Source organism: Medicago truncatula, chromosome 1 (assembly GCF_003473485.1).
Source record: "Medicago truncatula cultivar Jemalong A17 chromosome 1, MtrunA17r5.0-ANR, whole genome shotgun sequence".
In the NCBI taxonomy this organism is placed as follows: Eukaryota; Viridiplantae; Streptophyta; class Magnoliopsida; order Fabales; family Fabaceae; genus Medicago; species Medicago truncatula.
Window position 1 is genome coordinate 7,518,549 of NC_053042.1, and position 26,299 is coordinate 7,544,847.

General features: G+C 33.5%; 5 protein-coding genes and 1 pseudogene across 8 annotated transcripts; 2 read left to right on the forward strand and 4 right to left on the reverse strand.

Annotated features, from left to right (window-relative positions):
- Positions 1-716: 716 nt before the first annotated feature.
- LOC112418839 (uncharacterized) lies at positions 717-894 on the reverse strand (annotated as a pseudogene).
- Positions 895-1,066: 172 nt separating this feature from the next.
- On the forward strand, positions 1,067-2,988 carry LOC11428057 (B-box zinc finger protein 21). 3 transcript variants are annotated; one of them, XM_024775415.2, is made up of 4 exons: positions 1,067-1,214; positions 1,380-1,615; positions 1,734-2,096; positions 2,388-2,988. In XM_024775415.2, the coding sequence occupies exons 2-4, from the start codon at positions 1,430-1,432 to the stop codon at positions 2,658-2,660; spliced, it is 822 nt and encodes a 273-aa protein (XP_024631183.1). In that variant the 5' UTR covers positions 1,067-1,214; positions 1,380-1,429; the 3' UTR covers positions 2,661-2,988. The 3 variants fall into 3 exon arrangements, with proteins under 3 accessions (XP_024631183.1, XP_003589351.1, XP_024631182.1); XM_003589303.4 differs by having other exon boundaries at positions 1,102-1,249; XM_024775414.2 differs by having other exon boundaries at positions 1,113-1,266.
- Positions 2,989-4,855: 1,867 nt separating this feature from the next.
- LOC11428058 (glycine-rich cell wall structural protein) lies at positions 4,856-5,929 on the reverse strand. Its single transcript, XM_003589305.4, has one exon. It carries the CDS (start codon positions 5,721-5,723, stop codon positions 5,136-5,138), a length of 588 nt encoding a protein of 195 aa, XP_003589353.1. The 5' UTR covers positions 5,724-5,929; the 3' UTR covers positions 4,856-5,135.
- A 1,876-nt stretch (positions 5,930-7,805) lies between these two features.
- LOC11417899 (protein ACCUMULATION AND REPLICATION OF CHLOROPLASTS 6, chloroplastic) lies at positions 7,806-13,559 on the reverse strand. Its single transcript, XM_003589308.4, has 6 exons — positions 12,933-13,559; positions 11,892-12,116; positions 10,647-10,907; positions 9,555-10,518; positions 9,249-9,385; positions 7,806-8,329 (listed from the first exon to the last, which is right to left on the reverse strand). The coding sequence occupies exons 1-6, from the start codon at positions 13,443-13,445 to the stop codon at positions 8,039-8,041; spliced, it is 2,391 nt and encodes a 796-aa protein (XP_003589356.1). The 5' UTR covers positions 13,446-13,559; the 3' UTR covers positions 7,806-8,038.
- A 2,926-nt stretch (positions 13,560-16,485) lies between these two features.
- Positions 16,486-19,810, forward strand: LOC11414265 (mediator of RNA polymerase II transcription subunit 11). Of its 2 annotated transcripts, none has more exons than XM_003589310.4 (4): positions 16,486-16,636; positions 17,311-17,376; positions 17,495-17,611; positions 19,387-19,810. In XM_003589310.4, exons 2-4 carry the CDS (start codon positions 17,323-17,325, stop codon positions 19,561-19,563), a joined length of 348 nt encoding a protein of 115 aa, XP_003589358.2. In that variant the 5' UTR covers positions 16,486-16,636; positions 17,311-17,322; the 3' UTR covers positions 19,564-19,810. The 2 variants fall into 2 exon arrangements, with proteins under 2 accessions (XP_003589358.2, XP_024633297.1); XM_024777529.2 differs by having other exon boundaries at positions 16,487-16,636; positions 17,308-17,376.
- Positions 19,811-21,184: 1,374 nt separating this feature from the next.
- On the reverse strand, positions 21,185-25,430 carry LOC11419226 (probable 1-acylglycerol-3-phosphate O-acyltransferase). The gene is made up of 9 exons (XM_003589311.3): positions 25,134-25,430; positions 24,296-24,532; positions 23,988-24,034; positions 23,781-23,899; positions 23,523-23,671; positions 23,210-23,319; positions 23,035-23,134; positions 21,598-21,721; positions 21,185-21,519 (listed from the first exon to the last, which is right to left on the reverse strand). The coding sequence occupies exons 1-9, from the start codon at positions 25,298-25,300 to the stop codon at positions 21,394-21,396; spliced, it is 1,179 nt and encodes a 392-aa protein (XP_003589359.2). The 5' UTR covers positions 25,301-25,430; the 3' UTR covers positions 21,185-21,393.
- Positions 25,431-26,299: the final 869 nt, after the last annotated feature.

Consider the following 26,299-nt stretch of genomic DNA (forward strand, 5'->3'; position numbering starts at 1 on the left):
TTTTGAGGGAGGTATACATGATAGCTTAAATAAGATATAATATCATCATTAATGTTTGTTGCATCTATCATTGTTAGAGAAATACTTAGGGACAAACTCAAATGTAAAAAGTTTGAGTATATGTAGAAAATTGTTTTTTTTATTTTAAATAAATTGGTTTAATGATGCTGAATGATGCGACTAATTTATTTATCATTTTTTTTTGAAAAATGTTACATGAACATCCTTTATTCCTACATCCCATTGTACACCCATGTATTACAGATATTTTGATAAGTTCATCTCACAACCACACTTTATCTTCTATTTGTGTGGGGTCCAAGTTGCCACGTGTCAGAATTTTGTGTGGGTGTAAAGGGTGTATTGCCACATGGAATGGTACATGTATCATCACTCTTTTTTTTTTTTATTGTTGTGTGTACCTAAATAATTTTATTTGTATTAAGGCTTTTTCTCATCGTTAATATAAAGTTCTTTTTTTACCGTTGAATCAAAATATATATTAGTTACATAAGTATGACAAAATGATGTAGAAACCGCTCAATAGTGGGAGGGTACTCAAAGTAGGTTATTTAAAAAAATTATTGGAGGATCCGTTAAACTTTTCTTAAACAACATAATTTGTGTCCATTATGGAATGACACAATTCAATTTTTTTAGATAATTGAAGTTAATATATTTTACACATATTTATTAAAAATAAAACAAGTATTTTTTTAAGGTGCGCCAGCTTATGCAACAGTGCAACGTATAGGTGACACTCGAAAGGTTCAATAGCAAACTATTGTGATGGTTTCTTCCCTTCAAAAAAGTAATTCAATATCGTATAATTCATTTGACCACATATCAGATATTAAACTAATAAAGATAATAATTATTTCAACTTTAGAGTGTGTTCTTTTCAACGTGTATTTTTTATTCCCGTGAGTTAGTCCATACAAAACTTTGTTTAAGTTTTAGCTTTATATTGAGTCACCGCTAGTCGTTGGTGAAATTAGACTACTAAGATTAGTAGGTCATTAAACTGAATATTGATTTAAAAAATAAATAAAATTATTGTACAATACTTGATCTTAGCTCAAATAAATAATACTAAAAAATAAAAATTATATCGACCCTGACGACACAAGTACACATAATGTGTATATATATGTAGAGTATATAATATAAAAATGTTAGTAAATGGCAAGTGATGATGATAGTGGCATGGGATGGTGGGTTACCTATTTTTCTTTGTTTACATGGAATGGTAGCTTATTGATCATGGTGTCATGTTTATCTAACTTATTTATTTATTTATTTATTTATTTATCTATTAACCAATAAATTCCATCTTTTTGTTGACAAGTTTTTCTTTTCTTCTTTCTTCTCGTGACCAGAACCTTCACTCACTCTTGTTCATCCAACACAGTTGAGTAGAGCATAAGCAATGAAGATCCAGTGTGATGTATGCAACAAAAATGAAGCTTCATTATTCTGCACCGCCGATGAAGCCGCCTTATGTATCGACTGTGACCACCGTGTCCACCACGCCAACAAACTGGCTTCCAAACACCACCGTCTCGCTCTTCATAACCCAACTCCCAAACAACACCCTCTCTGCGATATTTGTCAGGTACATCAATTGTTGTTGACTTAACTTTCTTTTATATTTCGTATAAGAGTTTTGTTGACTTAACTTTTTCTTATAGTCAGGACGAGAGTAACATGTTGACTTTTTTTTCTTATGTTAGGAGAGAAGAGCTTTTGTGTTATGTAAACAAGACAGAGCAATTCTATGCAAAGATTGTGATTCATCTATTCATTCAGTGAATGAACTTACACAAAAACATGATAGATTTCTTCTTACTGGTATTAAGATTTCAACTACAAACTCATCTTCTTCATCTTCATCATCAACACCTTCTTCTGCTACTACCAAGTCAAATCATATTCCTTCTTCTTCTTTGATTGAAAAATCTACTACTCCTTCACCAACATCTATGGAAGAAGGAAGTGGTGGTTCTACTATATCTCAATACTTGATTGAGACTCTACCTGGTTGGCAAGTTGATGATTTTCTTGATTCTTCTTCTGTTCCCTTTGCTTTCTCCAAGGTTTTCCTATTTTCTACCTCTCTCTTACTCTAAATTATTAATTTGTATCATGTTTTTTTTATAGTTTGATTAGATCTAATTAAGATTTTAAATTGTGATCGTGTTACAATCTTTGATATTATAAAACTGCAGTCAAATTCAGCTGATACAACGTTATAATCTACAAAGTGGTGAGGGGTTGTATCAGCTGCATTTGACTGCAATTATTTGTAATATCAAAGATACTAATCGATTGGTTTAAAAAATAATTGATTGGTTTGTTTATGATTGGATCTGGTGTATGAAATGCAGGGTGATGAATTGTTTAATGCTGGTATTGAAGAGAATCTTGATTCATTCTTTCCCAATAATAATATGGGGATATGGGTTCCTCAAGCACCACCACCTTCTCTATATTCATCTTCACAGATAATGATGGGGCAGAGTGAGACTACAAAGAAGGGGAGCAACAACAAAAGCACCATCAACAAATCAAGGTTGAGGGATGATCATGATAGTAATATTTTCACAGTTCCCCAGATTAGTCCTGTTGCTAATTCCAAGAGAACAAGATATCTATGGTAGATCTAGATATGTACCTTATCTTGTGTGGATAGTTGTTAAAGCCTCTGCATCAAAAAATAACACTTTCTTTGTTTGTTTGTTTTTGTATTTTTGGTTCTTTTAATTTTCTATCTTTTTACCTATCTTGGCTTGAATTTCACCTTTTTTTGGTTCCTTTTGACTTTTCTTCTTCTTTTTCTGTCATTTTCTGATGGAAAGCTTTCCTACCCTATACAGGGTTTTGTTTTGATAAATTTATGTACCACTGCACCTTTCTCCTTGTCAATGTAAATGTAAATGCTTTCATTTCTCTGAGCTTTTTTCTAATGGATGTTACTATTTTTGTACATGTTAAGAAAAGTAAAACAGTGTATATGCACAGATTTTCAGTGTTTCTTTTTGGCAATTGGCAAGCAAGAGAATCTCATTCACTAGTTCAGGGGCCGGGGTTATCGATTCTTAATCAGGGATCGGGGTTTGAACCCTAAACACCCACTTATTCTCTTGAAAAGAGAATTTCTGACAGTGTCAGAGTAATTCGGTAATATGAGTTGAGACACTATTATAAATGAGGTTTGGAGTTCGATTCCTTTAATCAAATTCTTGCTTTCACTAACAAATTAAGTGTTATTGTTTGCTTTACAAAAACATAATTGTCATAACATAAACCTTCACATTATGGCCACCAACTATTGAGGTGGCTGACCATAGTTGATTATGATTGAATTGAGACATAAAAAGTGTACGAACCGTGTATTGGTCCTTTTGTTCAGGGGGCCGTTGGCTAGGTTGTTGGAAGTAGGACATTGGATATACAAATATTAATCAAGAGAAAAGAGGTGATGGTGAGAAGATGATAGTACTCACTCACACATGAATGTGTTGATGGTGATGGATATTATACATATGGGCAGAGGTGAGGGAGGGCCATATAGTGAAAAGGGTTTGAATAGATTGATGCATATGGGTTTGTCTGTACATAACATAGGAAATTCATTTGTGGGGTAACAGTACCTATATTAGTCATTATTATGCTTTCATGCATTTTAAAAACTGAAAAAGGGTTGGTATAGCTTCCACTTGTAGTACTTTTATGTTTCTAATTTTTGTTGAGGGAGAGGGTCAGAGGGGGGTTCTCCTTATGCATCATGCTACAAGAAGCCCAAAATTGAACTAACAACAATGTCTGTTTGATATAGCGTTTGCAAAATGGAGTTTGATGAAAATTACGACAAAAAATCACGTTAATATAAAAGTTAGTATTTGGAGCTTCTAGAAAGTACGACAAAAATGCATTAGAAAACGTGTGTTACAAACAGGAAACCAAACACACACATAGTGAATTGAGACTCAAATTCCATTTGGATTAGTTTTGCTCTAATTGGATTCTTCTCTGCCCATATGCAACCACTAACTATCTCCAATATTGTCATCATCATTCCAAACTCTTATGTCAATACTTTTTTTTTATCAAGACTCATGTCAATACTATGTAAGCATTTCTAACCCTAGTCGCACACCGTGCCAAAATTAAAGCCATTTAACCAAGCATTTTGCTGAGATGATTTAAGCCTCTTCCAGCTTAATCAGAGATCGCGAATTCGAAATCAATTTTTTTTTTTTTTTAAACAGCAAATATTATTAAACAACTAGATCTCTGCTCAAGACGAACAGAGACCGGTGAAACTGAGAATACAAACAAGAGGCACCTTTAAATCAGAACGAAATCAATATTCTCATCCATAATGCAGTCTTCTAAACAATAAAAATGAGTGGGGAAAAAGAAACTTCATAGAGACAAAGAAATCTGAATTAACTGTCAGAGATTACTAGGATCCAGCCAAGAGAGACGTGGGTGGTAGTATTTTGATTTTCTATGCTACAAATCTTCTATAGATTTGAAACTTTCATTTTTTTAAGGGAAGAATCGAAACTTTATTGTCAACTCTCTTATTCCACACATTAATGAAGGAATGTATCATTATTGCTACCATATGCAGATAATAAAAGCCACACCAAAATGCATCTTTCTCATTTAGTTGTATCCATTTCCATTACGTTTTTGACATCATACTACCATATAGGTTTTAATTTTTAATCTCTAACCACCGGAATATTTTGATCTACCACCCACCCCAAACCTATTTCACTAGTTTCTTTAATTGTTGACAAGAGCATTGCATTTGCATAACCTTAAAAAAAATTGAATACTTCAGTTAATGAAATAGAGTCCAACACAAATTTAAATTGATGTCAATTACTTAGTAACAACAATTAGGACACAAATATAGGGAGTATGCATCACTTGTCACATCTAACATATATGGTTGAAGTAAAATGAAACACACACACAATGTCAATTCAACATGCTTGTCTAGTTGTCTACCTAGGAAAAGCAAGCAATGTAAAACACTGATTTTGATCCAAAATAAAAATATCAGAAAAAAGAATAAGAAGAAAGAAAGGGTAAGGAAATGACTAGTTACATGATATAATTTAGGGTCGTCGACAATGAGCTTTGCACATATGGTAGCAGTCATAGAAACAAGGTCCACCACAGTGAAGAGGACAATCCAACCTCATACCTTTGCACCTTGTTCTTGTCATGCATTGTGCAAATTCCCCTAACCTATACTCTTCCTTAGATGCATGTTGATGATGATGCTTCATGCCCCTTATAGTTCCTTTCTTCCCTTTAACATGTGATCTTGGTTCACCTCTACACCCCCATTTCCACCAACCACCCCCTCCACCTCCTCCTCCCCATCCCCATCCACCACCTCCTCCTCCTCCACCACCACCACCTCCACCTCCACCACCTCCTCCTCCACCCCATCCCCATTTAAATCCTCCACTTCCTCCTCTCTTATACCAACTACCTTTGCTAGTGTTGAACACAACTTCATTGTTGTGTTTTCCTTTTACATGTTCCTTATTATTACCCTGATGATTAGAGAGGGTTGATGAAGCGACATTGCCTTGACTTTGAGCAGTGTCATTTTTCAGCTCATCACCTTTAAGACCAACAATTTCTACTGTCAGAATTATCAAGCAGAGAACAGTACAAAATCTCAAGTTCTCCATCTTTTGATAAGGTACAGAGGAAATGGAATATTAGTTATATCATATATATATAGCAGCTTTTGTGACTAATATACATGTTATATTTTCAACAAAGGTTGACATTTTCCATCACAAATTCCTTCTTAGTAATATATCCTATCATTCACTTTTGTCCCCACATGCAAAATTTGTAGCAATGAGTAGTGCAACTGTGCAAGCACCTTTGTGTACCTAAAGCTTCCCCACTAACACTGCATGCGTGACCCTTGGCATGGGATCATAGCTGGTCATATTCTCAAGTGATATTATCCATCCTCCATATAACACAAATATCCACAAAAAACACATCACAATTCTTAATAGATCTTTACCAACAGCTTTAATAAGAAGTCACTTTCAAAAGGGGCATTCATCAAATATTATGAAAGTCATTACTCATTAGCCATAAAAAAATAAAAAACTGGTTTTTATAGCAGTTGAGATTTACTAAAAGGTACTACACTAATTATTATTATTTAAAAAAGAATATACCAAACAAAAAGTTCAGATTGCTGGTTGGTTGCATTAGCATGTAATTAAACTTTTACAATCAATGAAAAGCTATCCAAATAAGGGAATCTTTGCCTCCAAGCAATAGGGAGTTTTAGCCAATATGTATATATACTATATATACATATAGAATAGTACAAAATCAACCCATCGAGTGCAACCAACAACAAGTTGAACGCCCATAATGATGGACCCTCATATCATGCAGCATCAACTTTTGGCATATGTTCGTTACACACTTCTGCTGACTCTGAGTTGGTATTGCTTGGCCTTTAAGCCTAAGACTGTGGAGAACGTATATCACAAGACGTAGTGACGTAGTAGAGACGGATGGGAAGAAATATCCAACCATGTGATATACTACATTATCAAGCTACGTACCGTAACGAATTTTTGACAACCATGTGTTATTTAATGTATGTATGTATATCAAGTAATTAACATTTGTATCTTCTTGTCAAAAAATAAATAAATAAATAACATTTGTATCTGCATAATATTATAGCATTCATAATCGATAAATCTATACCAATATTCAAGACGAATATTTACTTTTTAATGCACATTTTAGATCTTAATAAAAAGAAAAGGTGATTTTAAAGAGCCTAGCGGCAAAATTCACACTTGAGAAGTGAAAAAATTGCACGTTCAAACTCGCACCTTAGCATATCAAATACCCCTATGGTCTTTTTTTTGTGGTGGTCGGGGTTTGAATCATGAACCTTGCATATATTATACATTGTCGATACCAATTGAGTTAAGTTCACAAGGACATCCCTATGGTCTTTTATGATATGTACTTGTGGGGCGGATCTTGAAAATTTCATTATGTGCAATAACTACAAAAGGTATGGTGTCAAACCTATAATTAAAAAGAAAATCACCCATGGAAAAAATTTAAAGCAAGTTTTGTGAACATTTGTCCTACACGGCGTTAAATACTAAAGTTGGTGACCTTTAGACTCAAATTTGGGTACAAAAAGGTCGAACAGTAAGCTTCAAGCCCCTATTTTTTTGGGTTAATGGTGCTTTACCCCCTGTAATATAGGTCATTTTTTATTTTCCCCTTGTAAAATATTTTTTAAAAAAAATTTACAGAGGATAAATAAAAAAAAAATATTTACAGGGGAAAAACAAAAAATGACCTATATTAAAGGGGATAAATCATGATTAACCTTTTTTTTTTTTTTTTCCAATTGCACCATCATAGGCGCTGAAGCAAATCTAACACTCAAAAGGAGTAATGATATAATCAGCTTTCTTGTGATATTTAGTTTCACACTTTCTCATTAAAATTCTAACAGTATTTATACCTACAGACTTTGGGAAAATTAAATAATATTGTAATAATCATCCAAATCTTTGATTAACAACCCAATCCTCAACTGAAAAGGTTTACATAAATAATTAAAGTTTACACAAATTATTGTTAGTTTTATAAGGATTGGGTTGGGAATAGCTCAGCTTGGTAAACATAAAATCCAACATCCTTCCATACTTGTCGATTTTTCGCTTCGCTAATAGTCCAAACAATGACCATGTTACACTTTTCCGTTTGATCATTTCGTTTTCATTTTTTAGTTTCCAAACAATTGTAAGTAAAGATGTTTGACATCCTAACCGGATAATTATTTGATCAAATACCCTCCAAGTATTTACAGCCTGACTACATAAATGCTTGAAAAATGCACAAAACAACAGGTACATACAAGACAGTGGGCATAGGCTCGAGGGGGTTAATATTGAAGTGTACTAACCTGACATATATTACATATTACAAAACCTAATTACGACTCAAGGACAGCTCCTTCAATAATTTTCCACCCTGAATCTGAAAAAGACATTTCATATCTTGTTGTGTAGGTTCTGCTGTTGGAAGTAGCATGCTGTGGATGACCAACAGCAGTGAGGTGGGTAGACTCTTTGAGAGTTGTTTCCACTACTGCACGCCGCCCATTCTGTGATATGGTCACACTGTCGATGTTGAGATCCTCCAAGTTGTAGTCATATGACCAACCAAGCTCTGCAATCTCAGCTGCTCGATCAGTCCATATCTTCAACATTTCGCCGTCCAACACCTAGCAGATCTTAAACTTCAGTGAAACTTCATATATGCAAAGATGGTAGGTAAATTGTTTATGGAAAAAAAAAAAGGATAGTAGATAATTCACCAAATAAAACTGTCACAAGATTATTGGTAATCAGTCAAGAAGTAACAAAAGAGAATAAACTCAGTACTGGTCCAAAAGAAAGAAAAACCCACAAGTAATATAATATCATAACAGTTCATTCAGAAGTTGCATAATGCTTCTCAGTTACCAATATCCCTACATACTTACACATGAAAAGGCCACCCTGCCCATTTATGCACATATATATAATATATGATCCATCCCATGCAAGGGCTCATGTTATGTATACTTGACAAAATTCAACCTGACTTTGGTATCTAATCTGATATATCAGTTCAGTTTTACTGTAAAATGTTGACAAAATGAAAATCCAACACCCAATTTTTATCCGTGTGAGGGTATGGGAATGGAGAGGACTAAAACCCAATTAAAAAATACCATGTGGTAAGGAATATACTCGCGTCATCAAAATGATTTTTTAGAAACCACTAAACAGTTAACGATTCCCTACCAAACAAAAAACAAAAAATTCTCCTCCAACAAAGTTCTAATTCCACTTCTTCCTTTTCAACTTATGAAATGATTCATTCCCCTGCTGACACAACTAAAAAAACATAGCCTAAATGGTATCCCGTTGTACCAAATTGGGATTCAATGAAAAGGAAAAACAATAGACCCGCATAAATAATTGCACAAGAGGTCAAGGATGAAACAAACACGACACATGATTGCACAATTGCCATATTTAACAAGACTGTAGAAGAAAAATACATTATCGGTGCATTGATCATATTCACACTAAATTTTAGAAGAGTGTAATTAGTAATTCCCATCTCCATTTTAAAGGACCAACTAAATTCCTTACCTCTTGCAATCTTCCTAGGCAATGGTCAGGTCCAAAAGCTTGGGATTTGATATATTGCCACTTGCGGACTAGAGCTTCTGCAACCATTGCACTCATTTTTGGTAGTTGCTCTCCTAATTCTTCATCTCCTACAGGACCTGTACAGTTGAATCTGTTATGTATACAATAAGCAACTATTGCCAGAAGCTTACATCATGAACTTACAGAAACCTAATTTCACATCTCTGATAATAGAATCCATCTCACGAGTAAGAAAATATCTGTACTAGTACTTCAGTGGTTGTAGATGATTCAAAAAGACCATACCTAAATTGATAGTATCTGACGCAATTGCTGAACCAGTCACTTTGTGAAGAACGGGCGAGCCATTTTTAGAAGGTAAAATCTTCAAACCAGCTAAAGTTATGAGTCCAATTGCTACACCAGCACACATGATCTTCACACTTGCATTTTTTATTTCATCAGTAATAAAGTTTCCATCATTTATCTCAGCAGTATTTTTTATTCCAGAAACCTCAACATTGACCGGAGGATTCTGATCTGATAATCTAAGGGGATCCTCATTTTCAGAAAGGCTGGAATGATCCTTCTCACCATTTACTTCATATGTCAATATTTTATTATCAGACCGAACAGGAAACACCCTCTTTAATGCTTTTATTACACTAGCCTGGACATGGCCAATAACAGCAGTAGCCTCAGCTCCAATTTTTGCTATAGCTGCTGCAGCAGCCAGGGGTGAATGACCAGCACCCTCCAGCCTCTCTAGATATCTTAGCACTGTGGGGTCATCATAGTAATCTCCAAGCTTAAAGTTTGTCTCTTTAGTATCTCTAAACCTAGGGAAAACCACCTCCATCAACCATGTCTCCAACAATTTACAGAGTCCAGGAAGATCACTGTCTTCATCACCTTTTGCGTTTTCCATAATAAAGTCTATAATAGATGGGTTTCGATAAGGTGAGCTGTCACTATCGAGACCCAACCATGATCGACATTGATCAAGCTCCCCAACAAGCAGTGCACACAGACCCCTTTCTAATGCAAAATCAACTTCTCTCTTCTCCATCTCCATGGGAGTATAAACAGAGGGAGCATTCCTCATATTTGTTACCTTAGTTTGTTGAAGTTGATGGAATAAATTATCAGCATCTTGGATAAGATGTGGCTTTTTACCTACAAAGGCTTGTGCAACCAATGCAAGTGCAACCCCATAGGCCTCAAAACTTTCAGCTGGAATATTGCTAGGTGTTGCTACAAAAAGTTCGACCTTAAAAAAAAAGATTGGAGATAAAAAGAATTAATGAAAGAGATAAATGTAAAACCTTCATAAACAAAAACTAAGGGGGGCGGAAGAAAATTAAAATAAAAAACATGCACAATATATTCTATGAACACCTGTTCGGCAGCTTTCATATGCAGGAATGCCTCATTCATGAAATCCTCACGTGTGAAACTCCCAGCAATTGCTGCTGCTCCTCCACCTCCAACTGCCCACAGAATGTTGCGGACACCTTGGAGACCTTCTTCTCTCCGCGCTCGATGTTCATCATCAAGAGGCAAGGCTAAAAGTTCTAATACACAACGTGGGGTTATCTCTTCAAGTGTCTCATCAATTTGTGTTTGTAAATCCGGTGCTAGGCTGCTTGCCCCTTCTTCCTACATGATCAAGTGAGTCATCAGAAAGCATATTGCACCAGAACTGCAATTTGAGTCTTCAAGCTATACACATTGTTTTAATGCACATTATATACATGCAAAAATAATATTGTGTAGATTTTGGAAATGCAACAGTAGTAAAGTTTAAAAGGAATACTATACTTGACAAATATACAAAATTTCACCCAAGTACTTATTACTTCCACATCCATAATACAACAACAGCACCATATCAATTTTGTGGCAATAGTGATAAGTAAGAAGATTACATCAATATTAGGAAAGCTAAGTACAATAATGACATGAAAGATTACACAAAATTGTAAACGAGTCCTGCTAACAAGTAATCCACGGACATTCATTAAACATTATAAAATGTTTAATAAAAAATATACAACATACATATATGGCCTAATACATTGCAAGCTTAAAAGAAATGATTTTGTAAAAGTTGCATGGGTAATTAAGATTGGTTGAATAACTGGGTAGATTATTACTTTTTACATTGAACCATCATCAATAGTTATACTTTTTCTTTATTTTTGTACTCAGTTCGGTAACAAATCTTTATACTAGATAGTATGGCTCCACTAAAAAAAAGCTATATGTTTGTCTAATCAGTGCAATTTCTGAATACTTCAAATTGCAAAAAGGGGCACTGGCTATGTTCTATGTCTACGGGGTATTATTCTACTACTCGTAGAGTCAAGTATGGATAACCTTGTCTGCAAATACTTATCAAAATTAAAATATTAAGAGTTGTATAATAGCAATCAATTTTCAAACAATTGTTTCTCATACAAGTTGAAATTAGCCTATACATTTCAAAATTTCTCAAAAATCTCTCATTTAACTTGTCTACAATCAATCAATTATCTAAAACCATATAATGGTATTTTCTTATCCTAGAAGCTAAATCCAGACAGGCATCACTGTAAGTAAATTACATTATTATAGGCCTGAAAACTAGGTATTATCTCTCACCTGCAAAAGTTTCAATGCCCTTTCCAGCATCTCACAAGCAACAATGAAATCTGGCGGGGACAAAGCCATAGCATCCCTAGAAACGTCAACATATGCAAGCGCCATAGCCAACACAACATCTTGCTTAAACATCTTCGGTAACCTCTCTCTCAGTAAACCCCCTCCAATCCGAAGCACCAACTCCGTCTCTCCAGCTTCTTGCAACACGCACAGAGCTCCAGGAACCTACAAAACACAAAAATAAAAAGAATCATTGCATTAACATTAACAAATAGTCGCTCTGTCTCGTTATAATTGTCTCATTTGCAATATTTTTCTATCCCAAAATAATAGTCACTTTAGAACACTAATGAAACATTAACTATTTTTTCCCCACTAATTTAACCTTATTAATTGTATCTTATTTCTTCTAGATACTCCACATTAATAAGGATTGTTTAGTGAATGAAACTCATTTTATCATTGAAATCAACACACACAATAAATCATTTTCTTTTGAAGCGGAGCTCAAATGTGACACTCAAGGTATGTTTGCCAAGACACATTTCTGAGTTTATAGCTTATGTCTGATTGAAAAAGACAATTGTCATTTTGTCGCGAGCTTATAACTTAGTTTTACTAGCTTAAAGTTTCTTTATAAGCTAACTCAAGTAGTTTATAACTTACCATTTTCTCTCTCAATTTTACCCTTATAATCTAAATTGAAAAAAATTATATATTAATTAAATATATATATTTTTCATGTCATTTCATATATATAAGCTAGTTTAACCGCTAAGTTTACAAACACTACAAATTCAATCATCTAGCTTATCTTCCATAAGCTCATCCACTATAAGCTGCTTATCAACTATTCACTGTTTTTGCAAAACATTGTCTTAAACTAATTTTTTGTATCTTATACTTCTAACTACACTACTCCACTAATAAAAGTGTTTTAGTAAATGAAACTCATATTATCATTGCAATTAACACAATTAATCATTTTTTAATGAAGCAAAACTCAAATGTGAATTGAATTGAATGAAATTGAAAGCTTACTTTGTCGAAAGGGATTTCAGTGAGAATGGAAGATTCCTCATCTTCGTCTTCATCGTCGACGAGGCTTTGATTATACTCTCTTCTAGAAGCAGGATCAGCTAGGGTTTCACAAGCAGCTTGAAGAATCTGACGACGACTAATCAAAGCTTCATTACTGAAAGCATACTGAGGAGGCTTCGAGAATTTCGCTTCATAAGCTCTCCGAATACCATCACCGAGAAAATGCGTTTCGGCGCCGAGGATTTTGTACAGGTCGAGAGGGAGTGACACGTGGCGTTCTATCGGAGGAGGGTAAGAAGGAGTGAGAGTGACTGTGGCGGAGGTGGTGGTGGAGGAGGAAGAGGAGGTGTCGCCGAGGAATTGGAAATCGGAAATGAGTCGCTCCGCCCATTTACTGGTGGCGGAGACGGCGGAGGAATGGAGACGGTTAGGTTTTTTGGAGAAGCGTGTGAGACGGCGAGAAGTGGAGAGGCTGACGCCGATGGTTACGCCGGTTACCACCGCAGCATCCATAGCTTAAAACTTTGAACTTTTGTTAAAACCCTTTCTTCTCCCTCTCTCTCCTCTAGTTATGTTCTATCCAACGTGTAATAAAATAATCTTGTTTGTGACCATAGAAGTTAGGAAGTGAAACTCAAGGGTTCAAATCCAAACTTGTTTTATTCAAATCCATATTTAAATCCAAATGAAAATATTTAGATAAAGATGTCTACCCTTCGGCCACTATTATAAATAAAATTTTGTGTTTTAGATTCATTCATTAAATTATGCATGTGGTGTATAATAAAGACAATGTACATCATTAATTAAATGAATCTAAAATACAAAGTTTTACTTATAATAGTTACCGGAGGGTGTACGATGTAGTAGTATGGATATTATATGTTCTCATAAATTTAGTTCAGTTAGTTGCTATGAATAATACAAAATTTATATAAGGTTCGGTGTTTAAACCCGACCAGAAAAAAAAAAAAAAAAAAACATCGGTATTATTTAGGGTAACACATTATATTGAAGATTTATCATGTAGTAGTATTAGTATTGTCGGTTGATCCATGTCTTACAATTTTTTCTTTTTTTAAGACTATAAGTTTTTCATACAAATTACTTATTGATCCATGTCTTACAAATTACTTTATTTTATTTGTAGGAATGAATAAATGTTTTCTTATACGTTAACGAATTATGTTTTTCTTTTCTTCGTATTATAAATTAATCAACGTATGAGACGTTCACGATCGAGACATCTTATTTGTGTGTGTAAATTTTAAGTAGTATTTACAGCTATTTATAGATGGAATAAAAAAAATTAACAAGATGAGACATTTTCGAAATAGACAAAATTAGCTAAGCATATATATAATAGTTTTACAACACATGACAAGAGAATGAAAGATTGTTAAAGATGAAAGTTTGCCATTCTCTTCCTTAGTTGCTCTCATTCTCTCTTGTGTTGTCCGTCTGAAAATGTGATTTGAACTTGTATTTATAAAGTTTTGGAAAGTGGAAATTCGCTTAGCATATTGCAACTTCCTAAGTGAATTGGCCTTTCTTCAAAGTGAAATCTTTGCCATCTCAAAAATGGTATGTTAAGACACCTTAAGTTTGTTAAGCGAATTTTCACCTGTTTAGTGAATTTGCATTGTTTTTTCTACCAACTTTCTCACTTGTTCTCTTCTAACTCGTTACTAACTCACTTATTGATTTTGACAAATCCTCTAGGTGGATTGCATCTGCTTAGCCATTTTTATTTTTCATTTTTTTTCTTTTTAAATTGATCTTGATCCATTCTTTTTAGGGTTAAATAATATTTTCCCCTTCCATTTCCAATGCTATTTGGGCGAGTTTTTATTTACTTCTAAAAAAAAATTAGATTCCCCATTGTCATGCTAAGTTTCTATAAAAAAATAAAAAACTCTGATGTAGGTCTCACCACCTTATATAAAATCTGTTGTACTCACATAGATTTTATCAAATAAAAGTTTGAATGTTAGAGAGAGTATTAGAGAGTATCATAAAATTTCTCTTGTTACAAATTGATTTTTAAAAAAGATGCATTTCGGAAAATATATAACCATTAAACCACAAGGCTGTATCAAATACATTGGCTCATTGATGCACATCTTTTTTATTCATTTTGTGAGATGCAATTCATCTTGATATTAATGTAGATGAATCTTCTTGTGATACAAGTCATAATGAACTTTATGATAGTAGTTAGTAGTCAAAATATTCTTACACATGTGATATAACACATAAGCATGATACACATGGTAAAATAATATGATGGTTGAATTATTCAGTTAAATAATGTTTATTCAACGCGATGCAAGTATAAGAGTGTCAAACTTCAAAATACACAAATAAATTATCAATAAAAAAGATAATGAAATAATTTAAGATTGACCAGGGTTTCACAAGAACCATAACCCTGTCTACGGATCACTCCCACCACGGTTAATCGAAACTTAACTTTAGTTCGATTCGATTATTCGTAAAGTTCAAACAGTTCGGTTCAATTTTTCAAACCGTTGAAATGGTTTAGTTTAATTCGAATTGATTTTCTTCAAAACCAAATCATGTCCTCCCTTATTTCTATTTGGACACTAATATATATATATATATATATATATATATATATATATATATATATATGTTAGGCTAGACTACATGTTCAAATATAATAAGGTCCTAAACTACGAAGAAATATAGTATCGGTTTAATCGTTGAATTTTCATGAAAAACAACAAATATTGTTGATGGATTAAATATTAAAATTAAAATGAGAGAATATTTGTAAGTACAATTTAGTTGATTTAAATAGTTTAGCGAATAAATCGACGAGATAACTATAATGTAGGGTGGCATTTAGCATGGAAAAGGAAAAGAGTTTCCCACCATGGGAAAGCTAATTTTGACCATTAGATTAAATAAAGAACACAGTTTTATCATAGACCATCAACACCAAAAAATTTCTCTATCCTCCATGACTTATCCAACCACCACCAGCTGTCTTTATTGAAAATTCTGAACAACCATGACTACCATTCCAGGAGCTTGTATCACACATTTCTACCACATATCATCCTTTGGTATTTCTTTAGTGGGTTAATGTAAATATGGGTCGGATTATGGAGCTGAGGTTTGACCAAAGTCTTAGGAATGCATTGGTGTCTTTTACTCACTAAAATTTTGCTATCTACATGATCCTGCTAAAACTATGTCGAGAAAAGCTTGAAATTGATTTCATGTCATGAATTACTTAAAAGAGAAAGAGTAAATTAAATTAGCTTTTAAAACATCAGATTTAGAGATGAAAGTGATTCCACCGTGGGGAAAGATTTAAAGATGTGAAAATTGACTTAAAGATTTAGAGCGAGAGTAAATGTGGAAGAAGGTATAATGGGGTGGTGGGTGCAAGGAGGAAGATGAGATGTAGAGGGTGGATGGTTGGATTTGGTGTTGATGGTCTATGATAAAGTTGTGTTCTCTAGTTAATCTGATGGTCAAAATTAGTTTTCCCATGGTGGGAAACTCTTTCCCTTTTCCATGTTAAATGCCACCATAATGTAGACCATATTCACCGTAATAGGAGGATATTACTAAAATACCATCACCCCGCGTTCTCATCTTTCTCAGTTGTGATTTGCGAGTCGCGAGCTTCCCTCTTCCTCTCTTTCCGGCGTTCCCTCGTAGTCTCTCAGGTTTGTGTGCAATTTCTTCACTGTTTTCATCTTTATATGATAATTTTGGGGGAAGCTTTTATAAGTTGTATTCTATGTTCTAGGTGAAAATTGATTGGTTCATAGTAATATGATAGAAATTCTTCAGTGTCTTTGTTACTGTAAAAAATATGATAGCATTTCAAAATAAGCATTGAATTTGGATGAGAACTGTGAATTTCAATTAACAGATGCTGTTGCTAGAAATCAGACTGTAAAATTGTGTTAGGGCTTGTTTGGGATTTTTTTTTTTGTTGAGAAAAAACTATTTTTTTAACCCATAAATTACTTTTATTATTTTAGTAGTGTGTGTTTGTGTTAAAAAAAGCATTTTTAACCTTAAAATAAAAAAGCCATTCCTAGTAGTAGCTTTTCTAGAAACAAGGAACTTGAATGTAAGATTCTCTAAACAAATCTGTAGATTTTTTTAAACCAAACAAACGTACCATTAGTTTACTGCTTAGAAAAATGATTTAGTGTTGCGTTAAAATTGATTGGAGCTTACATTTTATCTTCTGTCTGTGGTATGATAAGTCTGCATAATCTAACTTGTGCGGTTCTTAAAGATATTAGAAAAAAATGGCATTTTAGTTGGTACTTACTGCTCCTGCAATATTTTGTTTTGATCTAATACTTATTGTACATATTTGAAGTAGAAAGCAACATCAATGGATTCACAGGGCCAGACAACTTCATTGCAACGACTTGAGAATGTGGAAAAGGTAATAATATTTTCAAGCATCATCGCATGAGTGACACAACTTTCCACTCATACTTGGTTTTTTTTTTTTTTTTTGTAGAGAATTGCTTAATATTTGCTTGATTTTTGTGTTTTTATAGAGAATTGTGAAGGTTTTGGAGCTTGCAGGAGGAGTGATGGACGAGCTTGCAAGCCCAGTTGGTCCTAGAAAAGATCTTGTCCAAAATCACTGTCTTGAATTCATGCAATTAATTAAGGTAATCCTTGCTTTGTCTTTCAATAATTCACTTTTTATTACAAGATTACACTGGTATATAACTATAGATTCAAGTGGTTCCATTTCAATAATTAACATCATATAACGATTAACACCAAAATTATTGTGTAACAACTATTGGAAATTCTGCCTTCATTGCATTCCGCCTCTAGTCGCCTAATTGCGGCCATTGGGTTGCCTTCATCGCACCCTCCAACACCTCATTGTGTTGGCCATTGGGTTTGAAGGGGTGGATATAGTCCCACATCACTTAGAGATATGAACTGTATGTTTATAAAGCATGGGTAGCCCTCAACTTACAAGTCGGTTTTGTAAGGATGAGTTAGTTAGTCCCACATCACTTAGAGATATGACCTGTGTGTTTATAAAGCGTGGGTAACCCTCACCTTACAAGCAGATTTTGTAAGGATAAGTTAGGCCCCAATATAAACCGGCTTGTGAGGTGAGGATTGCCCCCACTTATAAACACTTATTCATGCCATCTCTCAAGTCTCAACCGATGTACGTAGACATTTCAATATATAAGCTATGCTTGGCCTCCATTCCCCTTTTTTGTGGTGATTCCCATAACCCTTTCATTTGTATGCAACATACTTTATTTATTATAATTGACTTCTTTCAACCGCAATGCAGTTTCCACCATTTTCCCGTGACACTATTTGCTATTTCACATAACTGATTTTGGCATTGCACTTTCCGCAATCTGCTATTGATTACATTATATACAAGTATTTCTTTTATCACAATCTCACATTGATCTTACTCAGAAACACAATCTTGATCAGAGTATGTGAGTAGGATTGCAAGATCATACGATTTTGCGATTTAAATTGTGATCTTGATAACCTTGATCACAATTCTATCTGTTGATTTTCAATTACAATTAATGGTCATATATCCGCTTTATCCTCTTTTTAGGTATCAAATCTGAAAAAACTTGATAGAACATTCATAGATATCTCTTATCACAGCATTCCTTCAAATTTGTATAATTGAGTTCAAGATTTGACTATTGGCACTTAAACAATGGTTTATCATTAAAATTGTCCTGTTTCTCCATGGTGTGTATTTTCAAGCTTTGTTTTCACAGCTGTGATAAAACACACTCCTTTGTAAGTTTGGTTGTGATAAACACACTTCTTTGTAAGTTTGGTATTTGAATCCTGAGAAATCTAATGTTCATTACGTTCATAATGTTCTTATTCAAATTTAAAATCAATATTGAAATTACCCAAGACAGAATGTGCCATAGTACTGCTCAAACAACACTAGTTATGCGATGGAAAGAAAATTGAACATCAAATTCAACAGATCCAAATTAAAGATATGAAATGAAGTCCCATTTCTATAAAAAAAATAGTTTACCTTGGATCCAAACAACCAAGTACATGTTTGGGTAATTGGTGCAAACTACAGAGGGTCTTCTGAGTGCATTGTATTTGGAATAACTACCTCTAGAAGAATTATTTGTGTTTGAAAATGTTTAGTATATTTCACAATAATGAGTTCTGTCCTGTTAGTTATTGGAGTATATACGTGTGCGTGTGTGTGTGTGGTTTTCGATGACATGGTTTCAGTTTCTCCCTAATTGCTAACAGGTTTAGTTATTCAGGGTTAAATAGTGAAAATGATACTGCGAATTTGTGATCAATGTAATCTGTTCTTATTTTGGTTCATCATTATGAATTTGATATTCAAACCCTACTATAATGTTGTAATATTCTTTAGCCTTCATTTTCTTTTTATTTTTTGTAGGACATCCAAGTGGCGTTGCGTGATGAAATCAAAAGTGCTTGTGAATATCGTCCATTTGAAAAGTGTGATTATGGCCCAAGAATAGCAAATGAGATATGTTTCAAAAAGGTGGAATATGTCATGTCACAATTGGAGGCAATGAAACAAACTATAGATGAGCATAATGCAGCAGCCTGAAAATTTTGCTCCTTAAATTATCCTATTAAGCTGTTGATTTTGAAAATTCAATCAGTAATTTAGAGTTTTTGCAGCGCTGCAAGCGACTCAAGTTGCCCTCAACAAGGAGAGCGACTTATTTATGTATTTATTTGCATTGTACACTAAACATGTAAAAGACAGATTATGAAGCACTGGATTTAGTATTCATGATTAGTCACATACTCAAATAAATATTCTTAGCTATCTATGTTTAAGATTAAAGACATTTGAGAAACTCAATGGTGGCCATAGTGCAGTAGCAACTATTTGACTGAAATCCATTAGAACTTCCAATAATATAAACTCTGCTCAAGTTAACAAAACTCTACTCATAAGCACCTTTTTAGGCACGGAAATTAAACTGGTAGGAACATGTCATCAAAGTTGAAAAAACCAGGATTAAAAATGGCGTGTTTGCATTGCTGTTGATTCTGAAATTTTCATATATGGGACAAACACTTCGAATTAAACTCGCAACAACTTTTAATTACAACGTGTATCACTATTCACTATTATCAGCATGTATATAAATATCCTAAACTATTCACTATTATCAGCATGTATATAAATATCCTAAACTTTCATCTTATTTGAGATTTCAAAATTTGTTACTTTAGCATCTTGACATTTTGTCTGCATTATTATCAGCATCTTATATGACAATAGCAACCAATACTGTCAAATAAAAGCTATATTGTTGTTTGTTATCATATTCCCTCCGTCCCAAATTATAAGCAAAAAAAAAAAAAATCACTTATTAAGAAAACTAAAACATAAGAATTTGAAGTAATAATTTTTTGTGTTTTCTTTGGAAAAAGTTTTAAAGGAAGATGTAAATACAATTTTCATTGGCTATTGATTAAGAGAAAAATGAAAGAGATAGAAAATTGAATGTAATTTGCATTTAATTTTATGAGAATAAACAAAAGTTTTGCTTGAAAAAGAAAAAACAAGATTAAATAGGATAAAAGTTTGTCTTTTTTGCTTATATTTTGGGACAAAGAAAATGAGTTTTTTTTTGCTTATATTGTGGGACGGATGGAGTACATATGACAATAATAAAGGAAAACAAATGATAGACATAGCTAAAGATAAATTTACAATTTCTAAGACATTAATCAATGAACATCAATGCTGCTGAGTAACATCATCACATGTTATCAATGCTTAGATTATAATTTTCTATTGAAGAGGAAGTGATATGCTGTTGCAGCATCTAAATATTACGAGTCCTCAATAAACCTGACAACTTTGGTATTAGGATTTGTACCAAAACCATACAAATGTGATTGATCGATCATCGATGTAACAATGATACTAGAGGAAAGAGGTGGACGAATAAGGCGGACTTCTTCGCTTGTTGTTGGATTCCGGAGATTCAACTTATCGAGATTACTATAATCGTTTAGACAGACAAAAAATACCATTACAATATGAGTTTATTATTTCTTTTAAACTCATGCGCTCTTCTTTTTTTTACAAATTTCGCTCTGATATTATATTGCTAAACCCTTACACTAAACTGGCAGAGCACATCATTAGAGTAGAAAGAATAAGGATGGAAGATGGTCTGTGTTTACATTGCTGTTGATTCAGAATATAGCACAAAATTAATGAATGAGAAAGGACATATATATATATCACCAATCAAATTTATCTTACAGTTCATTTTTCTTTGAATTGCTCTTGCAACCGTAAATTCCATTAAGCAAGACTAGGACAAGGCTAGACTAAATTATGGGAGTTTATTTGAAAAAAATGGGATACAAACATTTACAGACAGCAGCACAGAAATTTATAGTCCATGGTCTATGCAGATGTTAGCCCTTCAGGAAGGGATTCACTGTCGGGATCAGGACTAAGAAACCTTCGACAAGCATAAAACACAGCTGAATGAAAGCCAGATGGGTTTTCAATGAACACAAAATGCCCACCCTGCAGTAAGCAATTTAGTTTGTTAGTTCATTTCAAATATATTGAAATGGCTTCATGGTGAAATGGCAAAAGTGATACCTGCGGAACCCGGATGATTTCACATGGAACCTTCATATGCTTACGAGCTTCTTGGGCCCCTTCGTAATTCATCCAATCGTCGAAACCATATATGAAAGTGGTGGGAACTTTCCACTCCGAGGCACTGCAAACCAGAGATAGAAATAGGGAGGTTAATAACATCGCAGATGCAGAGTCCAGAATACATATAACATAGCAGTACATCAAGTAAAAGAAGAATGAATGATTGAACTGATAGAGAAATAAATTCATTGTTAAAGCTCATTGGCATATGGCATGGCAGTTGAAAGTTCCTTAGCTGAACCAATTTTCCTCAGCTCAATTGTTACCTAGGAGTTCCTCTATTATTAACTGATTTCTAGTTTGACATTTGCATCAATATCTTTCATTCCAATACAGTAAACTTCATCATTGAATAACTAGAAATGAGCCATTCACTGACAAACTCAGTTGTAGTAAACTTCATCATTGAATATAAAACTCTGAACCAAACCACCTATTCTATGGCTTGGCTTCACAAGCTTCAATTTTTATCGTATTCAGCAATTAGCCATGAAATACAGATTCACTGGGTAGTCCATCACATACATAATGCTCCATTTATGTTACAACCTTCACACTTTTCTCTTGTTTTCAGTTTCATGCCTTTATTTTCCCTTTTCTATCAGAGGAGACCATACACATATGGTTTTTATTTTAGTTTCTTTTGACCGTTCTATAATGTGTAATAGTAAGAGAAAATCATTTGACTATACAACACAAACATCATCGAAGTTCCCAAAACATTTTTCCAGCGGGAATTCCACTCATTCTTGGACCAACTTGGCTTCAGAGTTGGATACCAATTACCAAAGAAGCACTTTTTAACTAAAACAGGATGTCTGAAGAAGCTGAGTGGACCGATTTTGTAACATAAATAAAATAATAAATGGAAAAAATTATGACGCAAAATGAATGCACTCTAGAAGTAACTATCATCTGAAATCTGAAATAACATTGTGATAGGACTCTGGGTCATAATCTAGAGATTTGCCAGGAGCTGGATCAAGAGTTTGACCCGAATCAAAATAAGCCCACCATTTGGAAGGACTATTCTAGGAGGGGGAAAGGGCCCCACGAGGGAGTGAAAATCAGTTATTGAGCTCGCATATGGCTACGGTTACCGCAATTGTAGGGAAGGGGATCCTAGTGAATCAGGCTTTATTGGGCAATATGAAGCATAGAGGGAATTATTCACGTATTCTGTATTGAATCAGTTAGGAGAGTCTCTCTCTGAAAGGAGCCAAATGCTTATGAGATCCTTTGACCATTCAGTAATATATTCCTCCGCTATTGACTCAGAGGTAATATATTGAATCAGTTAGGAGAGTCTCTCTTTGAAAGTGTAAAAATGAATTATTAATACACAAGTCAATAGTAGGAGGATGATCAACAAACCTGTGTAGAAGAGGCGACTTGGCAAATGCTCCAAATGAAAAAATATATTTTAAGCACAACTCACCACTAGCTTTGGCAGCTAACGTATGATAAACATAATCTTCAATATGAAAAAAACACCAATTAGAAATATGTTCTTACAACTAAGGCACATCAATGAGCTATCTCTCTGTACCTGTTAGTAATTTCGATTCAGATTCTGTCAAAAGTTCCCCAGTTGAGTATTTGACAAACCTAGCACTTGTATACCTGCTGACTAAATCAGGACCCCAAGGACCTAAACCTCTGCGGAAAAATACATGTAGAAAAATATTAAACATTGACAGTTTTATAAAAACAAAAGTTCAGTGCAACACAAAAATGCTTATACTAAAAGAATGACTTCGTAAATCAGGATCCCAAATTGCTTGACAGTAAAAAAAATGTTTGGTGCAGCTAAAAAGAAAAATGCGAGAAGAACTTGAACAATGGCACAAATGTAATTTTACCTGATAATTGTCTGCGGTGTCAAATTGGATTCCCATATTTGGTTCAGGATTGATCCCTTCCAGGTTGATAAGAACTTCGTAATCCTCTCTGTTTCCGAAGAAAATCCAGCAGATCCCACCAAAACCAAGTGCTGTACGTGCTCTGGGTGCTACACATAAATATTAAAAGATATATCAGAATAATAAGTATTATCTTTTTGAAAGAGAAAAGGGAGAAAAAAAAAAGTCCTTTTAATGCAATGTAGAAGGAGATTCCACCTTAAGCGCGTATTTGGAAGCAATATAACCACCAAAAGAATGCCCTAGAAGTATAAAATTGCTCAGGTTTTTGGCTTTCCTCCATTCCTCAAAAGAATCAATGAACCAAGCCTCGGTTTCTATACAGTATCAATAATTAATTTAGCATTTTGCTTTGCAACAAGATAAAACTTTTGCAATATCATATTAACTATCTCTAGCATTCACCTTCAGTGCTTTTGCATGTAAAGTCTGGCCTGCTAGATCCACCCCAACTGCAATAAGAGTGAAAACATAATAATTATAAACTATGATTAGAAAATGAAATAACAAAATGACGTCATGGCGAGATATGATTAGATAATCATGCAAAATATTTTTACACTGTCAGAACATAGTCATTAAGCTCAAATTGTTGTATATACATATATACGCCGATGTATTTATTTCATCACACTTAGCTAACTGCTGATTTAAGAATTAAAACAAATTTGATATTAATCAAAAACAAATCGCGAAAAGCTAAGCTTACTCACCCAAGTTGATCAATAGCTATAACTCTGAAACGCGAGGCAAGAGCATCGAAATTGCGAAAGAAGAAACCCTGTGATGCAGCATATCCGTGAACCATTACCAATGTAGGAGAATCATCTTTACTGTCAAAAGTAACTGTGTTAATAAACCGCGGTTCATTGCTAGATGAACGAAACCACCTCACTCTTGAATCAGGTGGACCAGAGCCTATATTAACCTGTTCTTGAACATATGGAGTCCTGACAAAAAAAAAAAAAAAAAATAGTAATAATTTGATTATAATAGACCCTGTTTGAATAAACAATTTAATTTCAATCCTATATCATAAGTGCCTATTATTTATAAGCTATTTCTATAACAAAAGATATAATAAGTTAAATTGTTTTTGTATAATCTATAAGCTGTTTCCATAAGCTATCTTGGAGAGCTTATGAAAATAAGCTGAAAACAGTTTTATGAACATGTCATATAACTTAAGCTCTTTTCATATATACTCTAAAACAGTCTCACAATAAGCTCAGATAAGCCAATCTAAACAGGCCCATAAGCTGTTTTCATAAGACAAAACTCAAATAAGCAAATCCAAACAGACCCATTAATCATATAATATTCATAAGAGAAAAATAAACAACAGACCATATTTGGATAAACAGCTTAATTTCAAGCTTATAGCATAAGCCCTTATCATGATAATCTATTTGTATACCAAAACTACAGTAAAGTTAAATTATTTTTCAAGCAATAAGCTATTTTCATAGCTTAAACATGTGATAAGGTATTGTTTTCATAAGATAAAGCTAAAATAATGAAATTAAAACAAACCCATAATGAAATAATTACTTGACAAGAGAAAGAAGACGTTTTTCAGCATTGATGATGTGGTCAGTAGAAGTAGGAATCCAACGTCGGAAAAATGGCCAGAAACCGCCAAGGTTGTTTTTTCCAGTAGTTGTGTCTTCCGCCGACATTCTTGTTTTTGTTAACAAACGAGATCGAATTGTGTTCATAGAACAATACAACAATTACTAACTAATTAAATGGTTTATGTTTGTGATTAGTATAAATAAATTGGAAATGATTACAGAAGAAGAAGAAGAACCGCGAAGAAAGAAAGAAAGCTTACGCGGGCAATGACGTATATACATCCTCATCCTCAAGTAACTTAATTACTTTACTTTTCAAACAAACAAAATTGGAAAATACACATAAAATTTGAAATTCTGTTAAAAGGTAAGTAAGTATCGACAAAAAAAATTGTTTAAGCTATAAATAACGGAAATGTTAACTTGTGCTCTTATGGCACATGTTAAATTTTCATTAATAGAAATTATCTTTTAAAAATTACGTTAATTTATTTCTCAAAAAATATAATATTAATTTTTTTTAATTAATACTTACCATTAGTAGTAAGAATGACCTATAAACACAATTTATTAACAAATAAAGTCATTAATGTCATTTTTCCTATGATTGGGTCATTGCAAAGTGTTATACTCAAAAATTCTTTTCAAATTTCAAATACATTTAAGAAAAGCACAACTTTTTGTGAAGGGTTAAAAATTTTAAAAACGGTGGAGTGATGTTAATTTATCGTCGTTTTTTTAATATTAAAAATAAGATGTTTCATTCATTCAATCAGTACATTAGATCGAAAACAACACAAATTCATTAAAACTGAAAAGGATGAATTTGTAAACAAACCTACAACAATGAAATTAATAGCATAAAAGTGAAAAATATAATAAAATGTCATGAATACTAAATTTTGAAAAAATTGTGGAAATCCAACTAAATTTTGTAGTCCCTAACATGTATATTAATACATGTGCCAAACTAGTTTGTGTGTTCGTCACATTTGACTTTTCATTTTTTTTTAGGTTAATACTGTTTTTGGTCCCTATAATATTAGCAAACTCCAGTTTTAGCCCCTGTAAAAAAAAAAAAATAGATTATGTCTCTGTAATTTCATATTCTTCCACTTTTGGTCCCTCATTTCACCACGTCAA

What these genes read in the sequence shown, in the direction of transcription:
- LOC11414265 (XM_003589310.4), top strand. Translation starts at nt 17,323, where the DNA reads ATGGATTCACAGGGCCAGACAACTTCATTGCAACGACTTGAGAATGTG. An exon ending in GACTTGAGAATGTGGAAAAG is followed by an intron (nt 17,377 to 17,494) that starts GTAATAATATTT and finishes GTGTTTTTATAG; the next exon opens with AGAATTGTGAAGGTTTTGGA. An exon ending in AATTCATGCAATTAATTAAG is followed by an intron (nt 17,612 to 19,386) that starts GTAATCCTTGCT and finishes TATTTTTTGTAG; the next exon opens with GACATCCAAGTGGCGTTGCG.
- LOC11428057 (XM_024775415.2), top strand. Translation starts at nt 1,430, where the DNA reads ATGAAGATCCAGTGTGATGTATGCAACAAAAATGAAGCTTCATTATTC. An exon ending in CTCTCTGCGATATTTGTCAG is followed by an intron (nt 1,616 to 1,733) that starts GTACATCAATTG and finishes TTCTTATGTTAG; the next exon opens with GAGAGAAGAGCTTTTGTGTT. An exon ending in TTCCCTTTGCTTTCTCCAAG is followed by an intron (nt 2,097 to 2,387) that starts GTTTTCCTATTT and finishes TATGAAATGCAG; the next exon opens with GGTGATGAATTGTTTAATGC.
- LOC11419226 (XM_003589311.3), bottom strand. Translation starts at nt 25,300, where the DNA reads ATGAACACAATTCGATCTCGTTTGTTAACAAAAACAAGAATGTCGGCG. An exon ending in ACACCGCAGACAATTATCAG is followed by an intron (nt 23,320 to 23,522) that starts GTAAAATTACAT and finishes ATTTTTCCGCAG; the next exon opens with AGGTTTAGGTCCTTGGGGTC. An exon ending in TGAATCGAAATTACTAACAG is followed by an intron (nt 23,135 to 23,209) that starts GTACAGAGAGAT and finishes TTCATATTGAAG; the next exon opens with ATTATGTTTATCATACGTTA.
- LOC11417899 (XM_003589308.4), bottom strand. Translation starts at nt 13,445, where the DNA reads ATGGATGCTGCGGTGGTAACCGGCGTAACCATCGGCGTCAGCCTCTCC. An exon ending in GGGCATTGAAACTTTTGCAG is followed by an intron (nt 10,908 to 11,891) that starts GTGAGAGATAAT and finishes TTGATCATGTAG; the next exon opens with GAAGAAGGGGCAAGCAGCCT. An exon ending in GCCTAGGAAGATTGCAAGAG is followed by an intron (nt 8,330 to 9,248) that starts GTAAGGAATTTA and finishes AAGATCTGCTAG; the next exon opens with GTGTTGGACGGCGAAATGTT.
- LOC11428058 (XM_003589305.4), bottom strand. Translation starts at nt 5,723, where the DNA reads ATGGAGAACTTGAGATTTTGTACTGTTCTCTGCTTGATAATTCTGACA.